The sequence below is a fragment of the Palaemon carinicauda genome, chromosome 37 (assembly GCF_036898095.1).
Source record: "Palaemon carinicauda isolate YSFRI2023 chromosome 37, ASM3689809v2, whole genome shotgun sequence".
In the NCBI taxonomy this organism is placed as follows: Eukaryota; Metazoa; Arthropoda; class Malacostraca; order Decapoda; family Palaemonidae; genus Palaemon; species Palaemon carinicauda.
In genome coordinates this window covers 8,482,230-8,505,072 of record NC_090761.1, presented here as the reverse complement: position 1 = coordinate 8,505,072, position 22,843 = coordinate 8,482,230, and the positions used below count along the sequence as shown (strand labels likewise).

The window sequence follows — 22,843 nt, the reverse complement described above, 5'->3', positions numbered from 1 at the left end:
TAATAATAATAATAATGTATGCCATATACTTAATGTTAGAAAACTTCTTTGGTTGGCGATTCCAGTTCATTCATTTCTATGCTCGTACTTTTACTTCTAAAAATGTTCTAAATATCTATAGTGAAATAATTGCTGTTATATAGGTTCTTCGCATAACCCACATAGCCTGACATTTTCATTTATGTTTCTTTAATCTTATTGCAAAACTAGCATGTTTTAACATTTTATGCATTGCAGCTTTGTCCATGATAAGATAATTTATATAATTCCTTCTGCTTTTTCTAATTCATAAACATAAAATTTGTAATTTTTGCTATATTTTCCTCAATATTTCGATCTAATTTTCATTTGCTAGTGTAGTTTTTCTTGAGGTTTTGCATGATTAAAAAAAAATGAGCTCAAGAAAGAGCCGTTATAGGGAGTATCCTTACTAATATTTGAACTTATTTCATTTATATTCTTATAGAATATTCTTGAAATATTTTTAATAAATAGAAATAGAATAAAAAGACAATTCTATTATAATGAATGACAATTTATATTATTTTTGACGTAGTGATGTATTTTCCAGCTTTGTTATTGTTCAGGAGACCTCTAGCGGAGGTTCCTTTCAGTCTTAACATTGTTGGTGAGTGTTACCTTGATTCCCGAGAGGTATTTATCCTGCAATATCTTTGTCATCTTTTATAATCATACTCCATATATATGATTCTTAGACAGTGCAATGAATGTTTAATACGTTTGATATCAGAATTTTAATCTATATTCATGATATATCTGTATAAGTGATTTAATTTGTCTTGGGTTCCTGCATACACGGGAGGCAATGTGCTGTATCTGGTGTCTACAATTATCTTTCATAATTATTTACTTTCAAGCAAACAAGAAATTATTGTCTTGTGTGAACTTATAATAATTTTATAATTTATTATAATAATTCGGTAATTTATTATTAGTAAAACATGTCCATAAAACAAAGTTCGCGAGAGTTGAAGTCGTGGAACAAGTGACCGTAATTTAGTTTTTGGTCCTATTATGCTGCTGCATAATTCTTTTCTAAATGTATTATATATATTTATAGTGTTTTTGTATATTTAAAACTTGCTAATTATGTTGTCTTAGTTGGTTTAACAGTCCATCCCACACTTATGGTATGTAGCATAATTACCTACCGGTAAAGAAGGTTGGGAGTTGCCAGGGAACTTAGCTCAATGTGAAAATGGCCTAGTCTTTATTGACTCGTTATTGGTAACAGGAAACATTTCGTTATTTGAAAAAAAATACTTCGACTTCGACGTATTCGAAGCTCCACTTATCAGTTTTTCACTACCCGTACATGTGGTATGTATCAAGATGACTACAAGAGAAAAATACTTTTTATCAAAACTCGTAATTTCGTAAATTGTTCCGAATAGTATGTGGGATTCAAAGTGGGTTTTTTTGATAGTTAAGGTCTGGGGAAACCTTCCTACTAAAAACTAAAATTTGTGATTTTGTTTGGTCTTAGTAGTGTGGTTGTTCCCCTTTCTCAGTACAGTTGCTGTTGGAGGCATTCACCTTTCTGTTAGTTAATCTAGTGCCTTTTGTTTTTTCCTCCCTATTTTACCATATTTGTTAAAACTTCAGAAACATGCACTCAACAATAATAAAGTAATCGCCTACATGGAAGGAGCATGTGGAAAGCTATATGAAAAATATATTCATGGGAGGTTGAACAAGGTGGAAGTCTCCCTAAGTTTCAGGGGAGAAGCATAGCCTTTGCAATGGCGTTCCTCACTTTATTATGCAAACACAAGTAGTTCCAATTACAGATTAACGGTTGAGAGCTGTGACGTAGTGGGTTTCATAACCAGTTACGAACGACTTGATCGAAAATAAAGTTTTACTAGGATTTCATTGGAGTAATAATAACCTTAATGTTACTTTTAATAATGAAGGAAAAACTCATTACGTTTTATTGTAGCCATGGTAGATGCTGTGGCCAACCCTTCTGGCATTAATTTTGAGCTACCTAAATCCTACCGATTGTTTGCAGAGCAATGTTAATTACGGCAAGTTTCATTTGTCTACTCGTGATATTGAACATGTTTAAAGAATGTGGTTATATGTGTTATATAACGGCCACCTGTTTTATGATTACGGCTAACTTAGAATACAGCTGTGTAAGGGGGGTCGGTAGCCCCCGTTAGGTAAGTAGTTAAGGACACGGCTTGTAGATTAAGTTAGGGGGAAAAGTTGAGGTTGGGTAATGTACATTTTTAATCCACAAGGGATGAACTGGCTTCTTCACGTAAAAAGGCTCCAAAGATTTAATTTAATTCTTAAGCCAAAGTTTTCCCAAAATCGCAGATTCCCAACTGGCGGCCCCCAAACTTGATGGTGGTGAAGTTGTGGTTGGTCGACTACATAGTTATATTAATGAAACTGTCAAAACACCAGCTATTGTTCGCCAGTACCTCGGACTCATGTAAAACTTTACTTTCCATCCCACTTCCCCACTTGACCTTACATACCTAAAGGGGTTCCTGCGACCTCCTTTACACTTCTGTATTCTTGATTTCCCATCAAAGGGTAGTTTGTAGCGCTACGGCCAAGCGTCCTAATTTGCTTATCGCTCCGATTTTTATCTTGTATAGAATTAAAACGTGTGGAAATGGTCTACGGATCTTAAATATGTTGTGCAAGGGGGGTCTGGGGGCCGCAGCCCCCCTGGGTAAGGACACATGGCTTTTAGCATAGGTTAGGTGGGTTTTTTAAGTTAGCTTCTCCCGTCGTACTCGTAGGTAAGGAAACTGTTGTGTAAGGGGGAGGGTCCGGGAGGGGCGAAGCCCCCCTGGGTAAGGATACGGCTTTTAGCATAGGTTAGGTTGCTTTTTTTAAGTTAGCTTCTCCCGCCAAAATCGTTTTTAGAACGACGGCCACAGTTCAGAAAATTCCCGTTTTCTACGGGATCTGGCCGTCACCCTACAAAGGCTCCACATCAAACGTACAGGTGGTTGCTATTATACATACACCCCCTATCCTATTTTGTATGGAGTCTTGTCTTATTACTCTCCCGTGTTACAGTATTATCATTGCACCTATTTGTGCTGGCAATTGATATTTTTTGCGCTACGTGCGATAGACCTGTTGGATAGTATTTCAGGGTCAATTATCAATTAAACAAGCGTAGAATTTCACTACCTATAGTCCATTTCTTTTATCGAGGTAGATTTATACAGACTCGCAGCGGTGCTCTTTTAGCTCGGAAAATTTTCCTGAACGCTGATTGGTTAGAATGATCTCGTCCAACCAATCAGCGATCAGAAAACTTTTCCTAGCTAAAAGGGCACCGCTGTGAGTCTGTGCAAATCTGCATCGCTAAAAGAAATTGACCATAGGTACCCTTCTCCCGTTTGTGAATTTGGCTTGTTTCTTTCATCTCCATATTTTTCAGTAAGTAATCTATTGTCTTTCATAAGGTCCTTAGATATCTTGTATGATGCATTTGGGAATAACTTTAGCCCAGACTTAATGACAATGGCTTTGTTAGTCAAGTACTGTCATGAATAGTAGTCTAACATTGCTTTATTCAGAATAAAGAATACATAGTTCAAAATTACCTGCATCTTGTGGTTTGAAAGTTAAGCAAACTTATCACAATAAAACTACTACATCTCAGTGCTGGTAGACAGATTCTTGCCAGCTTCATGTCTGGAAAGCAAAGAAAATATGTTGCACTAGACTTGACAGTCGCATCACCCCTGTTTAAGTCTGCATTAATATCTATTAGGTATTACTCAGACAATGGGCCAGTTCAAGAGAGGTCCCAGTTGGCTAGTTTCAAATCGTCTGCATCTGCTGATCAGCTGAGCAATCCATCTCTTTCGCAGTCAGAACGGCATCTATAGTGAAATAATTACAAAGTAGTAGAGCTGTCTGAGGAAGTATTTGTTGGGGATCTTATCGGTTAGGCAAGGTTATCAAGGGTTTAGAATACACAGATCCGTTCTCATTTAAACATGATTGTAGAAGCATTGAAAATAGATAAGTCATCGGTTGTCCTGTATGTTACAAATATTGTAACCCCAATACTTATTGAGAGCAAAGGAGTTTTGTGGCCTAGTTTGATCACCCACAATATTTTTTGTACCAGTTTTAGTAGTAGAAGTAATAACTACCCTATTCACTTAATTTTTGCTAACTAAGCAGCTAGATGGTCTTTGACATGCCCAAAACGGTTACAACTATTCATTGCAGTAATGGGGGGTTTCACATGTTAACACATGATAGAGGTTCTCTAGATAATAATTATGTTTATTGGACAAAAAATATTTACAAAAGACTGTCCAAGTCCATGTGGAGAAGAGCTCTTGGGGCAATAATAATACAACTAGAATGATATCAATTAAGAAAAAAAAATTGATATACAAAATGTATACATAAGTCTATATACACACACATACTTATGAGATTTTTAGCCTAAAAACAAATGGAAGTGTATATTTATATAATAAAGATTAGTGGTATATGAAACTAATGGTATATAAAGTGGTATATGAAACTAATGGTATATACATTGAAAATTGTAGATATTAAGCAAATATTCTGTGAAAGAATTAGTTTTACAAATAGAATATCCTTAAACAATGAAAGTAATACTTATATTATGATTAGGAAGCAAGTATAAATATTTATTAACACAGCTTATACCCAGTTAACAAGAGATTAGTATGTGATTTAAAAAAAAAAAATGTCTTCCAGCTTCAGTATCGTGTTTTGTCTATGTGAAGTCAGTTGTACAGGTTTTTAAGGTTTTGGGATGTGAGTCTCCTTTTTGTCAATAAGGGTACTTCTTGGTTGACCCCCTTGGCACTATACTCTATCGGCTCCTTCATGGCAATCCGGGCGTTGTCTCCTACGTTGCCAAATGTCCTTCTCTGGAGTGTTTAAAGGCCTACCGCTCCTGTTTACCCTTTTAATCCCTGCGCTCGAATGTCTCCTGGGGCAATATACTGGACCTTTCTAGGGATTATCCCATACTACTGAGTTTCCGCATTCTCTAATCAACTCGTATGTGTGAATTTATCTACCTACACTCACAAATTCCATCTCGTGGAGGCTCTACCATTTGTTATATATATATATATATATATATATATATATATATATATATATGTGTGTGTGTGTGTGAGAGAGAGAGAGAGAGAGAGAGAGAGAGAGAGAGAGAGAGAGATCCTGTGTAAATTTAGGCAGGTAAACTGAAGTAGTGTCATAAAGATACATGGGTTACACAGAATTATCGACAACAATTAAATATATTATCTATACGTAGTATAGACGCCCAATTATCTTTATCAAGAGTATCCCATACACTTTCTTTTTATATTCTCATGCCTTCTTTCTATGGACTTTGTTCTAGCTTTGTAATTTACTTTGAATATTTTGTTTTAGGTTTGGCACGTTTTTATCTTTAAAATATAAGATAATTTTGCTTGAGTGTCATACCTGATGAAAATATCAATTTGTGTTTCATAGTCTTTGTAAGGATTTATCAAAACAAATAGATGATAGTTTTGAGTCATGAATGTTATACTGATAACGATACACAAGAATGCCAGGATTATAGAGATTTATTTCTGCACATCTTTTATATTATAAATATGTAACATTTTTTTATCTGTATAACGAGGACTTCCTTCCATGTTCTTGGTAGGGCGACAGACTCCTTAATGACTGACTGTTTTGGTTGAGCCGTCTTTATGGAGACACACGCTGTTTGACATATTCATACCCTGAGGTCAGCTTAACGCCTGAGAAGGATGTGGCAGCGCTGTAAAATTTTTCTGCCACGTTTAAGAAGAAACGTTTAATTTTATTGTTATTAAAAGTAAAGAAATTACGAGGGCATTTAATAATCGCGAATATTTATTATTAATTAATTATATTTACATTTTTTTAACTTATGCTGCCTCCATACACCATACAACGTGATGGTAATATTTGATATGGCATCGCCGCTCCCGGCCCAAACCCAGCCTTGTTCGCCTTAAAGGATCCGATAGAGTATAGTCTCATCCATACGCTCCAAATTCCATAATTCAGACCAAACCATCCGGGGTGGTACAGTTTGCTCTGTACACTTGATGGGAATGCTCACCAGAAGACAAACTTTTTATTCATGAGCAGCTCAAAGAAGATTTCCCAGAAAACTTGATAATCTATTTTCTAGTGTCAAAACTTACTTTATTCTGCATGGGAGCCCAGGAATTCAGACGAATAACTTTGTCTCGTGTTAGTAATGGTTTATATACTAGGGTTTCAGGCTGGCTGGTAATTGTAATAATAGCAGTACAGTTTAAAGTTTTATTTTTTCAATTGAGAGCAATAAATCTTGCATATTGGTCAGAAGTTTCCTGAAGTCTCCTTCCACATGAGGTTCAAATAATAATAATAATAATAATAATAATAATAATGTTTATTGGACAAAAAATATTTACATTCAAAGATTTACAAAAAGAAAAAAAGACTCAGTCCAAGCCCATGTGGAGCAGAGCTCTTCGGGCAATAATACAACAAAATAATATCATCAATTAAGTAAAAATAAAAAATAAAGTAAATATGGATATAGATATACAAAATGTACGCATACATATACATAATCATATGTATACAAATAGATACATATAAATGAGAATCTTAGCCTAAAAACAAATGGAAATGCATATTTATATGATAAGGAAAGATGGTATATGAAAGCTAATGGTATATACATTGAAAAAATTGTAGATATTAAGCAAAAAACTCAGTAAAAGAACTAGTTTTACAAATAAAAAAATATTCTAAACAATGAAACATACTTGCGTTGTGGTTAGGTAGGCAAGTATAAATATTTATTAATAAAGCTTAATACCCAGATAACAGGAGATTTGTATATGATTTCTTAAAAGACCGAACGCTAAGCAGTGCCTTTAGATAAGCGGGCAGAGTATTCCAAAGTTTAATACCTTGGTATAGATACGATTGCTCGCATCTATTAATACGTATGAAAGGGAGAGTTAAGTTTGAATTTCTTGTTCCATATGGATGAACTGATTGTTCCTGAATTATTTTTTGTCTTAAATCTGGAAATTTGTTCAAAATAAGTGTTTGGAACATCATATTCATTAAGGAGAGCTTATAATTGTCTTCCAGCTTCAATATCGAGAGAGACCGGAAAAGTGGCGATGTATGAGCTAAGTAATCACTGGAGCTTATGATTCTTACCAGTCTTTTTTGAATTACAATTAATGGTTGCAAGACATTTCTACTACTACTCCCCCACGCCGTATTGCAGTAATTTAGGTGAGGAGATACTAACGAGTGATACAATTGTTTTATAATATATAAGGGGAAATACTCTTTTAATCTATATATGATACCCATTACTTTGGCAATTTTATTAACTGTCATATTAATGGAGGGTGGTCACTCTGTTTTGCCCTGTTTCTCTCTTTTTCTCTATGAAACTGTTTAACCATATCAAACAGTCTGCCAGGCAGCCACACGTGATGGGCAACATGGCCCCAAGTCAAGTTCACACTAGTTGCAAGTCAAAATAGGTATAGAGAGCTGTTTGTATATTACATTTTCACAAGGTATGTAAAACTTGTATAAAGTGTGTAATATCAGAACACTGGATTAAAATTCTCATCATATGCAATTACAGAAAGAAACATGCTCATGAGGCTAGGGAATTAAAGTCTGTATATAAGTGTTGATATGATGAATGTATGCATAGGCAACAAAGAAAACATGATCTTTTCAAAGGGAAAACCCATAGTGAGATGTAAATGTACGTAAAGTACACAACCAATAAATATTTCAATGTACACTGACATGATTGAAGTACTGAAGGCACTTGTATTTTTTAAAAGTAAATAACGAATAGCTGCTGTCAAGGAGTCCTTGACATTACTATAGTTTGGCCACTCTGAAATCAAGCCCGGGGGGTGGGCAGAGAGTTGAGGCGGGAATACACTGTTGCCTTGCTGTGTAAACAGGCACCAATTATCCGAATTGGGAAGTCGTAACAGATAAACATACAATATAAATGCAAAAATTTTAGCATGTTAATGGAAAGTAATAAAAGAAACTGGGCATACATATTATACAGTGTTGCTATTCTGCTCTGTTAAAGTTGCCAGTGGAGCACATGCGCAACTTTGTATATATGAGCCATGTATATTGAATAGGTGGTTTTAATGGGACCTAGTGACTCCTGAAGCCTGTATACTCTGTGTGGACACATTGTTGATATTATTAATTGCCAAGCTACTACCCAAGTTGGAAATGCAGGATGCTTTAAGCTTAGGGGCCCCAACATGAAAAATAGCCCAGTGAGGAAAGGAAGGAAACAAGGAAAAATAAGATGTGTCAAGTACAGTAACAACATTAAAATAAATGTTTCTTAGACCATTATACCTCGGCAATTCTTGCTCACATTTGTCACTTGGTTGAATATCTATAAGAACACAGAAAGCAACGAAATTTTTTTTTCTTATTTCTGCTGTTAATAACTTGCTTCATGTACTTATGATATATGATGTTCACACAGACCTATACACATTTCATGCCTGATTCAAAACATACAAATTTGGCACATTAGTGATGTATCATATGCTGAACCCTTGGTTATGGATTGGAGGTACTATACCATTAACGTTTCCAGAATTCAAGAGGATTTTATTTTCAATGCGTGTAATTCTTATGAAGGACAAGGGAAAATAAAAGGCCTTTTCTTTTGTCCTCAAGTGGATTCTTGGTGGTTCCACCTACATTCTGCAAAATAAATTGATGTACATCTGGGCCTGGTCCTTTGCTGTGTTTTGGTTCACAGTTCAATTGCATTATTGTCAAAAGTTCTTTATGAAAAGCAATTGTTTTTACCATACTCGAAAGTGCCAATTTGTTCCTGTTCAGAAGTGGTTGTTTGATACTGTACATTATAGCGGTTTTTATTATCTTGAAAATGAATCAAATGAAAACTGGTTACTGGATAGTCAAGTAAACGGGTTAATACAACAGGTTAATACGACGTCAGTGTAGTTTGGTAATGATTATCATTACATTCTAAGGATTATGGTGTACAGCACTTAATATTAGGAATGGTGGCCAAAGTGTTTGGATCATGTTAGTTTGTTGCAAGATAGATTGGATGTATATGTTTGATGTAGGAATTTTTTAATTGACCAAATGATGAATATTTTCAGAGGATGAGTGACACGAAGGTGAAGAAGAGGCCCCTGAAGGGTGGCATCATCTGCTTTGGCAGGGGCAAGAAGGTAAGCACTGGCATTGCAGTTTCATGGGAAAGTAAAAGCTATAATGTCATAATTGAAAAAGCCCCTGATTATATTTTTACTTTTACCAAGTGTTGTCATTCCTGTGGAAGCTCAGAAATTTTGCATTCTTGTTGGACAGTGGAAAATTTTAAATGATAGACTTATTTATTGCCTACTGTAGTTTAAAGGGAGTTCAGGTTCTGAAATTGAAACTTATCTTTTAGAGCATTGAAAGTTAAATGTATTGTAATGCTCAGGTCTATCAACTAAAACAAAAGGGGTACTTTTTTTCTCGATAAATTTAAAATGTTGCAAAAGCTTAGGTGATTAATTTATTGTTAACTACTATAGATATGCATTTCTTTTCTCGATAAATTTAAAATGTTGCAAAAGCTTAGGTGATTAATTTATTGTTAACTACTATATATATGCATTTCTATAATCTTTTAACCTTTCAGAAACTTATGCCAAGACCACCCCTTTATATTACCAAACCAATTGGAGGAGAGAAGAATGGTGGCACACGTAAGGTACGCACGAAAAAGAGGCCTGCTTACTACGCCACTCAGCTTAACAGGAAGAAGAGGAAGATTTCTGGCCCTAAGTAATTCATAATCCTTGTTATTATTTTAAGCCAACACTTGGATGTACAGTGCCTGGTTTTGTATCTTGTAATTTTTTAGATATGTAATCTTTTAGGAAAATGGAAAACTATGTCGTCGTCATAGGGTTTCTTGTAATTAATGTTGTCTGTTGCTTTTTTTTAATTGGAAATCTTTTTCAGGACAAGAGTTGCCCCCCTTCGAAAAACTTTAACTCCTGGAACAGTTTGCATTGTTCTTGCTGGTCTTCACAAAGGCAAGAGAGTAGTGTTCTTGAAGCGATTGTCTCGAGGCTTGTGTTTGATCACAGGTTAGTAAAGTTTGAATCTGTAGATGTTGGACTAAAAACCTGAACATTCTCTCTATTAATGAGGTGGTTTTAATCCTTTGAAATTTATTTAAATACTTAGTCAATGAATTAGCTTTGTCAATGTTTGTTAGGGTCTTTTAATAAAATTGTTCATTGCAATGTGTTAGAACAGTGATAGTAGTAGATGAAATAATATAGTTGTTGAAAACAGACTAGAAGGTTTATTTTTTGTTTAGTATTAGTTCGTGTGGTCACGACTAATTTGCTAAGAACTCAATAGCATAAGATTTAGTACTGATGAAACTTTTAATAACAAATTTTTGTTTATAGGACCATTCAAGATAAATGCCTGCCCACTGCGTCGTGTCAATCAAATTTACCTAATTGCCACTGCTACCAAGCTTGATGTTAGTGGAGTACAGATTCCCAAGCATATTAATGACAAGTACTTCAGACGATCCAAGAAGTACTCCAAATCAAAGAAAGAAGAGGGAGATATCTTTGAGAAGAAGACTGATGTAAGTAATTTATTTGTTATACAATCTACGGTATTGGAAGTTTTAAGTACACTACTATAGTCAAACAATTCAGTGGTGGTCATTTAGAGGAACTCTGCCAGAACATATTGTGTCCAAGCTTAAACATTTAGTTCATTTTCCTTGAAGGGATCACTGATAAGTCAAAAAAAAACTTTTAACCCTGGATAGGTACGGTCCTCGGACACCCCTTTAAGGGTATACTCGGACGCGAACGACCCCGACGCCAAAAAAAATTCTTGAAAAATCAGTTTTTGCAGTAACCTCCTTTTTTCTTTTGCCAAAAAAAACTTCAATGAATGCTTAAAACAACTGTATAGATAAATACTACTCATCTGCAGAAAAACTATTTATTATAAATATTTTAAAAAATTAAGTAGAAAAAAAAAAAGACCTGACATAAAAATTCATAAAAAAAAAGTTTATACATATATACACAAATCCTTTTAGGAATTGATTCTTGAATGTTTAGGACACATCTTGATGTATTTTGGATGAAGTCAGACCCATGGAGGTGAAGATCTGAAATGAGAAAAAAAGGGTAACTTTTTTTGGCCAAAAAAATTTGTCCAAATTTCATGAATTTTTTTGGGTACCCAAATGAAATAGGAAGTGGCTAATTTTTTTAGGGAATAAACATATGTTATCCTAAAATAGAAATATGTAAAAAAATCTTCATTATTTTGTAAATTACATTTATATCAGGGGCCATATCTAAAGGTAATTTTTTGAGTACTTAGAAATTCCGTAAAAAAATACATATATTTAATATATAATATGATATTTATGCAGGTAAAAATATACCAAAATATCACAAATTCTATAGGGAACAAGAATATATATAGATAGGGCAGCTTACGCTTCGGATATGTCCACAAAATGGCCGCCAACCACACTGACTCAGACTCCCTAATCTGCCACTTGAAATGTAGGAAGGGTATGTCAATTTCAAGGTGTTATTTACTAATCTAATTATTATTGGATATGCATAAAAATTGTATGGTGGGTTGCTGGATAATTGTCGATTATTTTACGACTATAAAATTAAAATTCTGACCCAAAAAAATTTTTTTGAAGGGAAATAAAATCGAAAAAAAAAATGTAAAACAATATTTTAGCTAAAAAAATTTGATGATATTCAATCAAAAAAAAAGTAAACAAAATTTTCCGACAAATAAACATCTAGAGGAATCATTACTCTGTGATAGTTCCTTAGTACGTAGTAATTTTGAAAGAATTGGGAAAAAACGAAAAAATGGCAATCACCGGAAAATCGAACACATACCTATATATACGCCATATCTGGCTAAAAAAAAGATAGGCATGGGTAGCCAGATCATCTAGAAACACTTTCCAACACTATAAAAATATAAGTTTTGCGACACTACTTGCCAATTCCTTACGGTAACATGACTAAGCAAAAAAATGCAAAACAAATAAAAAGGGGCACTCGAGGAAAAATGGCTAACATTCTAATATACGGCATTTCAGAAAAAAAAAATTCAGCCACGTGCTAGGCAAACCATCAAGGCACATTTTCCGACAAATAAACATCTAAATGAATAATTACTCTGTGATAGTTCCTTAGTACGTAGTAATTTTGAAAGAAATGGGAAAAAACGAAAAAATGGCAATCACAGGAAAATCGAACACACCTATATATACGCCATATCTGGCTAAAAAAAGAAGATAGGCATGGGTAGCCAGATCATCTAGAAACACTTTCCAACACTATAAAATTATAAGTTTTGCGACACTACTTGCCAATTCCTTACGGTAACATGACTAAGCAAAAAAATGCAAAACAAATAAAAAGGGGCACTCGTGGAAAAATGGCCATTCTAATATACGGCATTTCAGAAAAAAAAATTTCAGCCACGTGCTAGGCAAACCATCAAGGCATATTTTCCGACAAATAAACATATAAATGAAATATTACTCTGTGATAGTTCCTTAGTACGTAGTAATTTTGAAAGAAAAGGGAAAAAACGAAAAAATGGCAATCACAGGAAAATCGAACACATACTTATATATACGCCATATCTGGCTAAAAAAAAAATAGGCATGGGTAGCCAGATCATCTAGAAACACTTTCCAACACTATAAAAATATAAGTTTTGCGACACTACTTGCCAATTCCTTACGGTAACATGACTAAGCAAAAAAATGCAAAACAAATAATAAGGGGCACTCGCGGAAAAATGCCCAACATTCTAATATACGGCATCTCAGATAAAAAAAAAGACATGCACGTGTTAGCCCAACCATCAAGGCACACTTTCTAACACATAAACATGAAAAAAAAATCAATAATATACGGCAATTCCTTACTACGTAGTAAATTTTTACAAATATTGAAAAAAAACAGAAATTGGCAACCGCAGTTAAATACCCAATATACCAATAACTACGTCGTATCTGACAAAAACAAAATCACGCATGGGTAGCCAGATCATCTAGACACACTTTCCAACACTAAAAAAGCAAAAGTTTTACGACACTATTTCGCAATATCTTACGGAAAAATGACTTGGCAAAAAAATGAAAAAAAATGAAAAAGGGACACTCGCGGTAAAATGCCCGACATTCTAATATACGACATCTCAGATAAAAAAAAAGACATGCACGTGTTAGCCCAACCATCAAGGCACACTTTCTAACACATAAACATGAAAAAAAAATGAATAATATACGGCAATTCCTTACTACGTAGTAATTTTTACAAATATTGAAAAAAAAACAGAAATTGGTAACCGCAGTTAAATACCCAATATACCAATAACTACGTCGATTCTGACAAAAACAAAGTCATGCATGGGTAGCCAGATCATCTAGACACACTTTCCAACACTAAACAAGCAAAAGTTTTACGACACTATTTGGCAATATCTTACGGAAAAATGACTTGGCAAAAAAATGAAAAAGGGGCACTCGCGGTAAAATGGTCCTCGTGGTGATGAACGACATTTTAACTAAAAAAAAAACATGCACATGGTAGCCAAACAATCCACCAAGACTTTCCACAACTGATAACCTATACAAGTTGCACCATTCTACGACAATTTCATAATACGTAATAACTTTGATAATTATGCAAACTACCCTAGAAGGGTAAACTCGGACGCGAACGACCCCGACGCGTCTCAGAAATCGGGGAAGGAGTACAGCTACAGCAATGCACATCTGGACACTACTAGAGCGTGTAGGGGAGACACCTCCTGCAGGTCGATCACCCACAAATTCAGTCACGGGGGTGAGTCACGTGAGAAAAACCTGTTTTTTTTTGACGCTCGGGGTCGCAAACGACCCACCGTACCTATCCAGGGTTAAAACAACAATAAAGGCACATTAAGAGAATGACAGTTATACAGAGGAGTCTCCTTCTTTTCCCTCGCCCTTTCTTTACATCTGTACTATTCCTGCAGGGGCGCGCACTTTATATATATATATATATGTGAAAACGGATGACCAAATAAAAATGGTGCTTATAATGAACCTGGAAGGGTTATCTTAAAAGACAAAATCTTTTAATTGCTCTGCCCTTGGTAGATACTTATCTTTCACTACCTATGTCTCCGTGCTTGTGGTGTTAGGGTCACATCCGTCAATCGAATGGTCTTTCAGCTTATAGCATTAATATTTCTTGAAGGGAAAGTCAATTTAATCTTTGTTCTCAATATATAGCATATAGCACTTCCTTAAGAGACACTTAGCATCCATTGAATGCAATGTTTTCAATAGCTTCCACCAGTTTCAAGGGTGGAGATCTCCATACGTGCAGAAATGTTTGTGTTCTTAAAATTCTTCTTAAAACACATTAGTCAGTCATCTAGAGCTGTCACAGAATGAGAATAATTCTTCTTCTTCGTTTTTTTTGCATGACTTGTCCCTCTTTGATTTTTTGGATGTACTGTTCTTTTAGGAACATTTGTGGCTTTAGACGTGCCGATACTACAAACTATGGTTACATCAGTTAAAAGGCCGAGGTTCATCTTCTCCTTTGAGAAGTACTTGACCGCTGTGTAGTTTCTGAAATCAAGATGGAGGTCACGAGTTGAAGTTTCCATTGCTTAAGTTTGATAGCTTATGCAGTCTCAAGAACTGCATTTTACACTCCCAAGATCAACCATTCAGGGATTAAATAAGGCTCACTGATCCTTGCCTGGTAAATGTACCCTTGTGTCCTCCAAGATGTACTGGTCAATCAGATTTCAAACTTCCTTCTGCCAGTCTTAATAAGACGAAAGGATAAAACTTTCAAATAACCTGAGGTTATGATATTGGAAAAAAGGTTGGTTCCAATCATTATAAAATTTCAAACCTTCCCTTAAGAAGTATATATGCTCAGCAAGAATAAAGTGTCTAGATTTTACCTCTGGTTAATCCTATAAGATTAGTAAAGAAGGAACCACATCTATCATAAAGCGGCTACCTTTATCAGTTTCACTCCTTTTGGATGGCTCGTGTTAATTTTTCCTTAAAGTGGTCAAATAATATTGACACGTAAGCTATACAGTTGGTCAGAAAATGTCTCGGCGGCTACTGCAGATTGGTCTTACTAGAGATATATTAGCTTTGTGTGAGACTAAGATAAAAGGGAAAGGTGAAGTGATGTTTGGTGAAATGTCTGGTAGAGTGTCTGGGATTGAAAGGGGAAGAGCAAGAGAAGGTGTGGCTTTATTGCTCAGTGAATGGATGACAGGTAGTGGAATGGAAGGAGATATCATCTAGGTTAATGTGGGTAAGGGTTAGGTTGGGTAGAGAATGTTGGGCTTTTGTCAGTGTGTATGGGTCAGGTTGTTGGGCTTTTGTCAGTGCGTATAGGCCAGGTTGTGAGAAAAGTGAAGAAGTGCGGAATGAGTTCTAGAATGAATCAAGTAGGTGTGTGGAAGGAATTATGTAGTTGTCATGGGTGACAAATGCTAGAATGGGTGCTGGAGAGGTAGAAGGTGTCATTGGGAAGTATGGTGTATCAGGTGAAAATGAGAGTGGTGAGACTGGTAGATGTGTGTTGAGTAAGAGATGGTGATTAGTTCTAGTTTTTTCTTAAAGATGAAAACGAGTATACTGTACATGGGTAAGAGTGGTAGAAAGGGCGTTAATGGATTGTGTTGATAACTAAAAGAATTTTTGGAAGATTGAAAGACGTGCACGTGTTTAGGGGTATGGCTAATGGTATGTCTGATCAATGTTTGGCGGAAGGAAAACTAGTTTTAGCAAAAGAGTGGGGGAATAGAGTAGGTGGATATAAAAGGGAGCTAGTGAGGGTTGAAGAGCTAATAGAACTAGGGGTAAAAAGTACATATCAAAAGAAGTTGAAAATAGCATATGACGAAGTGAAAGTAAGAGAAACTGGTAATGTAGAGGAGTGGAAGTTAAAGAAAATTTTGTTGCGATTGCAAGTGATGTGTGTGGCAAGAAGTTTGTTGGAGGCAGCATGAGGAAGGGCAGTGAATGTGAAGGTAAAAGTGGAAGAGTAAAAGAGTTTTTGAAGAATGGCTGCAGAGTAATAGTGTAGAGAAGCATGAAAGATATAGAGAAAAATGTGGAAGTAAAGCGCAAGGTAAGTGAGGCAAAGAGGGCAGCTGACCTGAGGTGGGGTCAGGGATTTTGTCATTCATATGAAGAGAATAAGAAGTAGTTTTGGAAAAGAGTGAAGAGAGTAAGGAAGGCTGGTTCAAGAATTTAAGAGACTGTGAAAGATGGAAATGGAAGGTTGTTAAATGGAGAGGAGGCAAGGAAAAGGTGGGCGGAGTATTTTGAAACTTTACTGAATGTTGAGGATAATAGGGAGGCAGATATAATTGCTGTTGCAGGTGTTGAGGTGCCAGTGATGGGAGATGAGAATGAGAGAGATTACAAGAGAGGAAGTGGGGAGAGCACTAGATGAAACGAGAGTAGGAAAAGCATCTGGTATGGGTGGTGTGAGAGCTGAGATGTTGAAGGAAGGTGGTGTGACTGTACTTGAATGGTTGGTGAGATTGTTTAATGTGTTTTGTGCTGTCGATGGTACCAGTAGATTGGGTTTGTGCGTGCATTGTACCTCTATACAAGGGTAAGGGAGATGTGCATGAGTGTTGTAATTCAAGGGGTATTAGTTTGTTGAGTGTACTGTAGTTGGAAAAGTGTATGGTAGAGTACTGATTAATAGGATTAAGGATAAAACAGAGAATGCAATCTTAGAAGTACAGGTTGGTTTTAGAAGAGGTAGGGGTTGTATGAATCAGATTTTTATAGTCGGGCAGATATGCGAGAAATATATAGCAAAAGGTAAGGATGTGTATGTTGCGTTTATGGATCTGGAGAAAGCGTATGATAAGAGTTGATAGGGAAGCAATGTGGAATGTGATGAGGTTATTTTGGAGTTGGTGGAAGGTTGTTGCAAGCAGTGAAAAGTTTCTACAAAGATAGTAAAGCATGTGTTAGGATAGGAAATGAAGTGAGCAATTGGTGTCCGGTGAGAGTGGTACTGAGACAGGGATGTGTGATGTCACCGTGGTTGTTCAACTTGTATGTTGGAGTGGTGAGAGAGGTGAATGCTCGATTGCTTGGGCGAGGATTGAAACTGGTATACGAGAATGACCATGAATGGGAGGTAAATCCGTTGTTTGCGGATGATACTGTACTGGTTGCAGACGCGGAAGAGAAGCTTGGCCGATTAGTGACAGAATTTGGAAGGGTGTGTGAGAGAAGGAAGTTGAGAGAGTTGATGTGGGTAAGAGTAAGGAAGGGAAGGTGGTCCAAGGTTAAATGTCATGTTGAATGGAGAGTTACTTGAGGAGGTGGATCAGTTTAAGTACTTGGGGTCTGTTGTTGCAGCAAATGGTGGAGTGGAAGCAGAGGTATGTCAGCGAGTGAATGCAGGATGCAAAGTGGTGGGGGCAGTTAAGGGATTTGTAAAAAATAGAGGGTTGGGCATGAATGTAAAGAGAGTTCCGTATGAGAAAGTGATTGTACCAACTGTGATGTATGGATCAGAGTTGTTGGGCATGAAGGTGACGGAGAGACAGAAATTGAATGTGTTTTTGAAAGGAAGTGTCTAAGGAGTATGACTGGTGTATCTCAAGTAGCTAGGGTTAGTGAGGGTGAGAACCGGTGTAAGAAATGAGTTGGCAGCTAGAGTGGATATAATTGTGTTGAGGTGGTTTGGCCATGTTGAGAGAATGGAAAATGGCTGTCTGCTAAAGGTGATGAATGCAAGAGTTGATGGGAGAAATTCAAGAGGAAGGGCAAAGTTTGGGTGGATGGATGGAGTGAAGGAAGCCTTGGGTGGGTGGTAGGAGGAGAGAGGTGTGAGAGGCAAGAGAGCGTGCTAGAAATAGGAGTGAATGGCGAGCGATTGTGATGCAGTTCCGGTAGGCCCTGCTGCTTCCCCCGGTGCCTTGGATGACCACGGAGGTAGCAGCAGTAGGGGATTCAGCATTATGAAGCTTCATCTGTGGTGGATAATGTTGGAGGGTGGGCTGTGGCACCCTAGCAGTACCAGCCGAAATCGGTTGAGAGTTCCTTGTCAGGCAGGGAGGAGTGTAGAGAAGAGAGGTCCCGTTTTTTTGTTTCAATTGTTTGATGTCGGCTACCCCCCAAAATTGGCGGAAGTGCTTTGGTATATGTATGTATGATGTAGGTTTTAAATTTTTAGTAACTTTCAGTATATATTATCAATGTATTACTTAGTAATTAATGGTTTATAAATTGTTGGAAGTGTTTTACATGCATGAAATATAGCCATAAGGTAACTTGGTATCCAATATATGTGTACTGTATGTTGATTTTTTTTTTTAGTTTTAAAGAATACAAATCACCTTTCCAAATTTAATGTTTAAAAGGTTTCATGTACTTGGCCTGATTAGTGCTATAAGTTTTAATCAATCTACTGGTTGACTTTTGGGTCCTAATACTATTTTGTTTTCAATAAACTTAGTAGTTTTTGGATTCTAAGGTTTCTTTGCTTCCAAAAAGAGGTGACCTTAATAACAACTAGCATTGGGCGAGGCGTGTATCGGTTGTGAGGTTTATGTGAAAGGTATAGCCTAATGGCATCCTCCTAGACAGACTGTTTGACCGTTATATGAGCACTAGTCGAAGCTAAAACACCTGAAGAGAGCCTGTGTAAAGATTCTTATCCAGTCAGAAATAAATTAAGCTTTTTCAAAGATTGTCTGGAAAAGTGCATGATGTTTGTTTAAATTAGCGTACAGTTTTAGTACTGAAATGGATACTCGTTTTCCGCAAAATATTAGTAATAAAATTTGAGTTGGTTTAAATATTAATGGCATGCTTATTTTACTTTTCAGAAATACGTATGCAGTGAGGAAAGAAAGAGAGATCAGGAAATAGTCGATAAGCAGGTTATCGCTTCCATCAAAAAGCGGGATGATAAGAAAATGCTGTTTGGATATTTGGGCACATGTTTCGGCCTGAGAAGCAACATGTATCCACATTTGCTGAAGTTCTAAATAAACAGACAGATGTAATCTTTTTTCATTTACCCAGTAAAGAATTTTTTTTATTTGGTAGTACTGTATATTAGATGTAATTTTATTTATATTCACCCAGTGTGGACATGTTTTGGTTTTGTTAGTTTATTAGATTTTTATCTTTGGCTCATGTAATGGTTTAAGGGTCAAAGGATATTTTAAAATCTAAAATAAATGGTTGGTAACACTTTGCCTGCTGAAAGTTCTTGACGTGACAAAGTTTAATGAAAACACGTCTGTAAATATAGACCTGAAGTTACCAGGAACTTTACCCTTGCCTGTTACGTCTATTTTCTGGTAAAAGGTTATATAAGTTATGTAACGATTCCACACCTTTACACCGTATCAATGAATAGTATGCAATAGGCATTTGCTCTCGGGTGTCACTGTCTAGTCGAATTAACTATCATAGCTCCAGAGAAGTAAGAATGCTAAGAAAATTAAGTAATAGGGCAATGAGTAAAACTTTCTCAAGAGTTATCCTCTTGGCTTTTCAATAACCACAATACTTTAACACGAAATGTTTAGCCACTGCTCCTTGTAGATGGATATCTTGAAATTCTGTCCCATGAATAGTAAATGAGAGGAATTATTCAAACATCATTCAACTTTAAAATTAACACTAACCTTTAATTAAACTGACGCTTTAAGAAATTTTCTGTACTTTGTTTCCCTGAGGCATGTATATTTATTTTTGGGGGGGGGGGGGGTTGGGGGGGTGGCGGTTCAATGTTAGTAATTTTTCTTAATTTCCTTTGGTCATAGGCTTATTTTCAGAGCCAGTATTGTGTAGTTGATCTGCAGTTTAGAAGGACGGACTTCTGAATTATGACCAGCATCATATGAAACCATTAGAAATAGTATTTCATCATCAGCTAAATTGTCAAGTGCCATAACATTCTCCAAGATACAATGATTAGCAATGTTCTGAAAAGGATTGTGGGTCCAACAAAAATTTTCAATAACTACAAGCAATCACAATATCTAATCTCACACTGAACAGATGTTGGTTTGAGTGGCTAGCGGCTGCTCATCATCTGATAGGAAATTTCTTCACCCTAGTAGGTTGTCCAAGATAAAGAGTTATATTCTATCGTGCAAAAGTTATTGGGTCTTTTGACTGACTATATAGATAGTGCTACAATTGATCCCCTTTTGGTTACATACAAAAATGGGTGTATTTGACAGGATTGAAATTTTTTTGACATTGATCTCTACTGAGACGCCTTAATATTTGAAAAAAATAGTGTACTAATAAAAATTTGCCTAAAAAAATGGTAAAGGCTACAGTGTAGTCGGAATAGAACCCCCTCCCCCATAAAAAAAAAAAAAACATTCCTTAATGCACATTTGAAATAAATTAGAAGTAAAAATCAGCTACGAGATGGTAAGCCATGAACAAAACTGTAAAATAATGTCTGTGTTAAGTCTCGGCTACGGTACTGTCAAAGTAATTTTCCCTTCCACTGAACCAGATAGCCTCCACTTTAATGGGGTAGTAGATATGCCGGTATTTTAACGTTATTATTATTACCTCTTAAGGTTATATTTTTTACTGGTTATGTATTTCAATTGTCTGTGGACAGGATTTCATCAAAACTACTCTGTGGATTTTGATGAAATTTTCCCCTACAGATAGATCTTGTGGCATGGATGACCCCGTAAAGTATGTAAATGATCTGGATTGCGTTTTTTACAATTTTGGGTACTACGTCAAAATAGATTGACAGATTTGACGAAACTTCCGCAGCAGATAAATCTTAAGCTATTGGCTACTCCACTTTTGGAGATGATCCAGATTTGCATTTTTTATTTATCTATTTGTTTGTGTGTATGTGGACAGGACTAGGTTAAAACTACTCGACGGATTTTGACAAAATTTTCAACACCGATAAATCTTGAGTCATGGCGACACCATTATAATCTAAATCTATAGACACTCCCACCTGTGCAGTGCATTCTAGACCTCTGATTGGCTGTAATTTTCTCATCTGTGATTTGCTGTTCCTTTTGTTTACTATAGCTTCACACATCAAACATCATAAGCTAAACTCAATATTCTAATAATTTACATTTTACTTGAAATGTAACAAAATATGAATGGCACTCGGTAAAATAATAGTATTTATTTGAATATCGAATATTAATTAACCATGAGTTACTCAATTCCTCACTCAAACCAGCAAATGAAATTCATCAGTCATGTAGACAAGCTTTAAAGTTCATCCTATTCCTTATGACGTCGCATGGACGTATTTTTCTTAATAATTTGGTAATTAGAATGTATCCTGATAAAATGTTATTAAAACATCTTATAAGGGACTGTCTATATAATGTATTTTGCAGAAAATACATCTATCTTAGTCCCTTGGGAAAAAAAAAATAAAAAACTTCAGGTCCGTCGACCCCCATAGGGCTAGAGCATTTGAAAGCGATTTTGAAGAAATTCGGACAGGTTTTTCATACAGCAACTCATAAGTCCCTGAAACTCTCTGACAGGATGGTCCAAAACTCTGGCTGTAGCTTCTCGGCTTTGGTTGGTTGTTGCCTTTTATTTACAAATTCAAATACACATCTAAAATCGTAGCCAGAACCCAACTAATTATTCCTTCTAAAATTACGTATTTATTTATCTTATGCAATTGAATAAGATACATTATTTTACTGGTAAATTAATAATATTTTGAGTTTCATTTTTATAACAATTGTATTTTATAAGGATTAATTTGTTTAGAATAAGTATAGATTTACCTCTACCCAATATAATGCATTCATAAATTACGAGATTTCATGACGTCACAGGTAACCACCAATCACAGTAGAGGACGAATTAGCCAATGAGACGCCAGATATTTCCCGCTGGAAACGCATAAGGTGAAAAGGTTCCGTTGCCTTATGTGCTGCTGTTGGCGAACCAGTCAAATTCACACGAGATATATCGTTCAAAAACACTGTTGGTTGGTTAAGGCATTTTTATCATATTTTTTTAATTTTTATTCAAGATACATTTTATTAATAGATGATTATTTTGTATTACTGTCCATAAAATTTACAGTTTTTAAATCACCAATTATCTGAAATGTGCATTTATACCACTACCCTCTATGACGGACGACATATTTCCTAATAAACCCAATATAATTTAGTAACTATTGTTCAATTATAAACATTATGCTGGAAATGTAAAAAAAAAATCTAATTAAAATGTAACAAACTATTAGTCAAAGTTAGTAGTTATTTTGACATCTAAGCCCGATATAATACTAGCTAACGAAAACCAGCAAACAGAAGCAAAGACAAGCTGTAAATTTCATCCTATTCTTGATGTTTGTCACAAAGATGTACTATCCCTTCAATAAAATATGTTATTAAAACATCTTATTAGGGACTGACTTTATATATTTTGAAGAAAGTAAATCTTCAATGCTTAAAAAAAATCACTTCCGCTTGAAAGATTTTATAGAACAGTCGTAATTAATGAATAAGTCCCCGAAACTTTCTCTTGGCGGTATAAATTCTTGTCCGCTGATTGGTCAGATCTTCCTCAGCTGTCATTGGTGGTTCCTTTCAGTTACTAGAGCTTCACACATCCAACATCGGAGCCGAAAACAAAAGT

The 22,843-nt window shown here is 35.7% G+C and overlaps 1 protein-coding gene across 1 annotated transcript; it reads left to right on the top strand.

Moving 5' to 3' along the window:
- The first annotated feature begins 571 nt into the window (after positions 1 to 571).
- RpL6 (ribosomal protein L6) lies at positions 572 to 19,224 on the top strand. Its single transcript, XM_068360234.1, has 6 exons — positions 572 to 654; positions 9,231 to 9,302; positions 9,761 to 9,906; positions 10,087 to 10,214; positions 10,545 to 10,732; positions 19,045 to 19,224. Exons 2-6 carry the CDS (start codon positions 9,234 to 9,236, stop codon positions 19,204 to 19,206), a joined length of 693 nt encoding a protein of 230 aa, XP_068216335.1. The 5' UTR covers positions 572 to 654; positions 9,231 to 9,233; the 3' UTR covers positions 19,207 to 19,224.
- The last annotated feature ends 3,619 nt before the right edge of the window (positions 19,225 to 22,843 follow it).

What these genes read in the sequence shown, in the direction of transcription:
- RpL6 (XM_068360234.1), top strand. Translation starts at nt 9,234, where the DNA reads ATGAGTGACACGAAGGTGAAGAAGAGGCCCCTGAAGGGTGGCATCATC. An exon ending in AGGAAGATTTCTGGCCCTAA is followed by an intron (nt 9,907 to 10,086) that starts GTAATTCATAAT and finishes AATCTTTTTCAG; the next exon opens with GACAAGAGTTGCCCCCCTTC. An exon ending in AGGCTTGTGTTTGATCACAG is followed by an intron (nt 10,215 to 10,544) that starts GTTAGTAAAGTT and finishes TTTTGTTTATAG; the next exon opens with GACCATTCAAGATAAATGCC.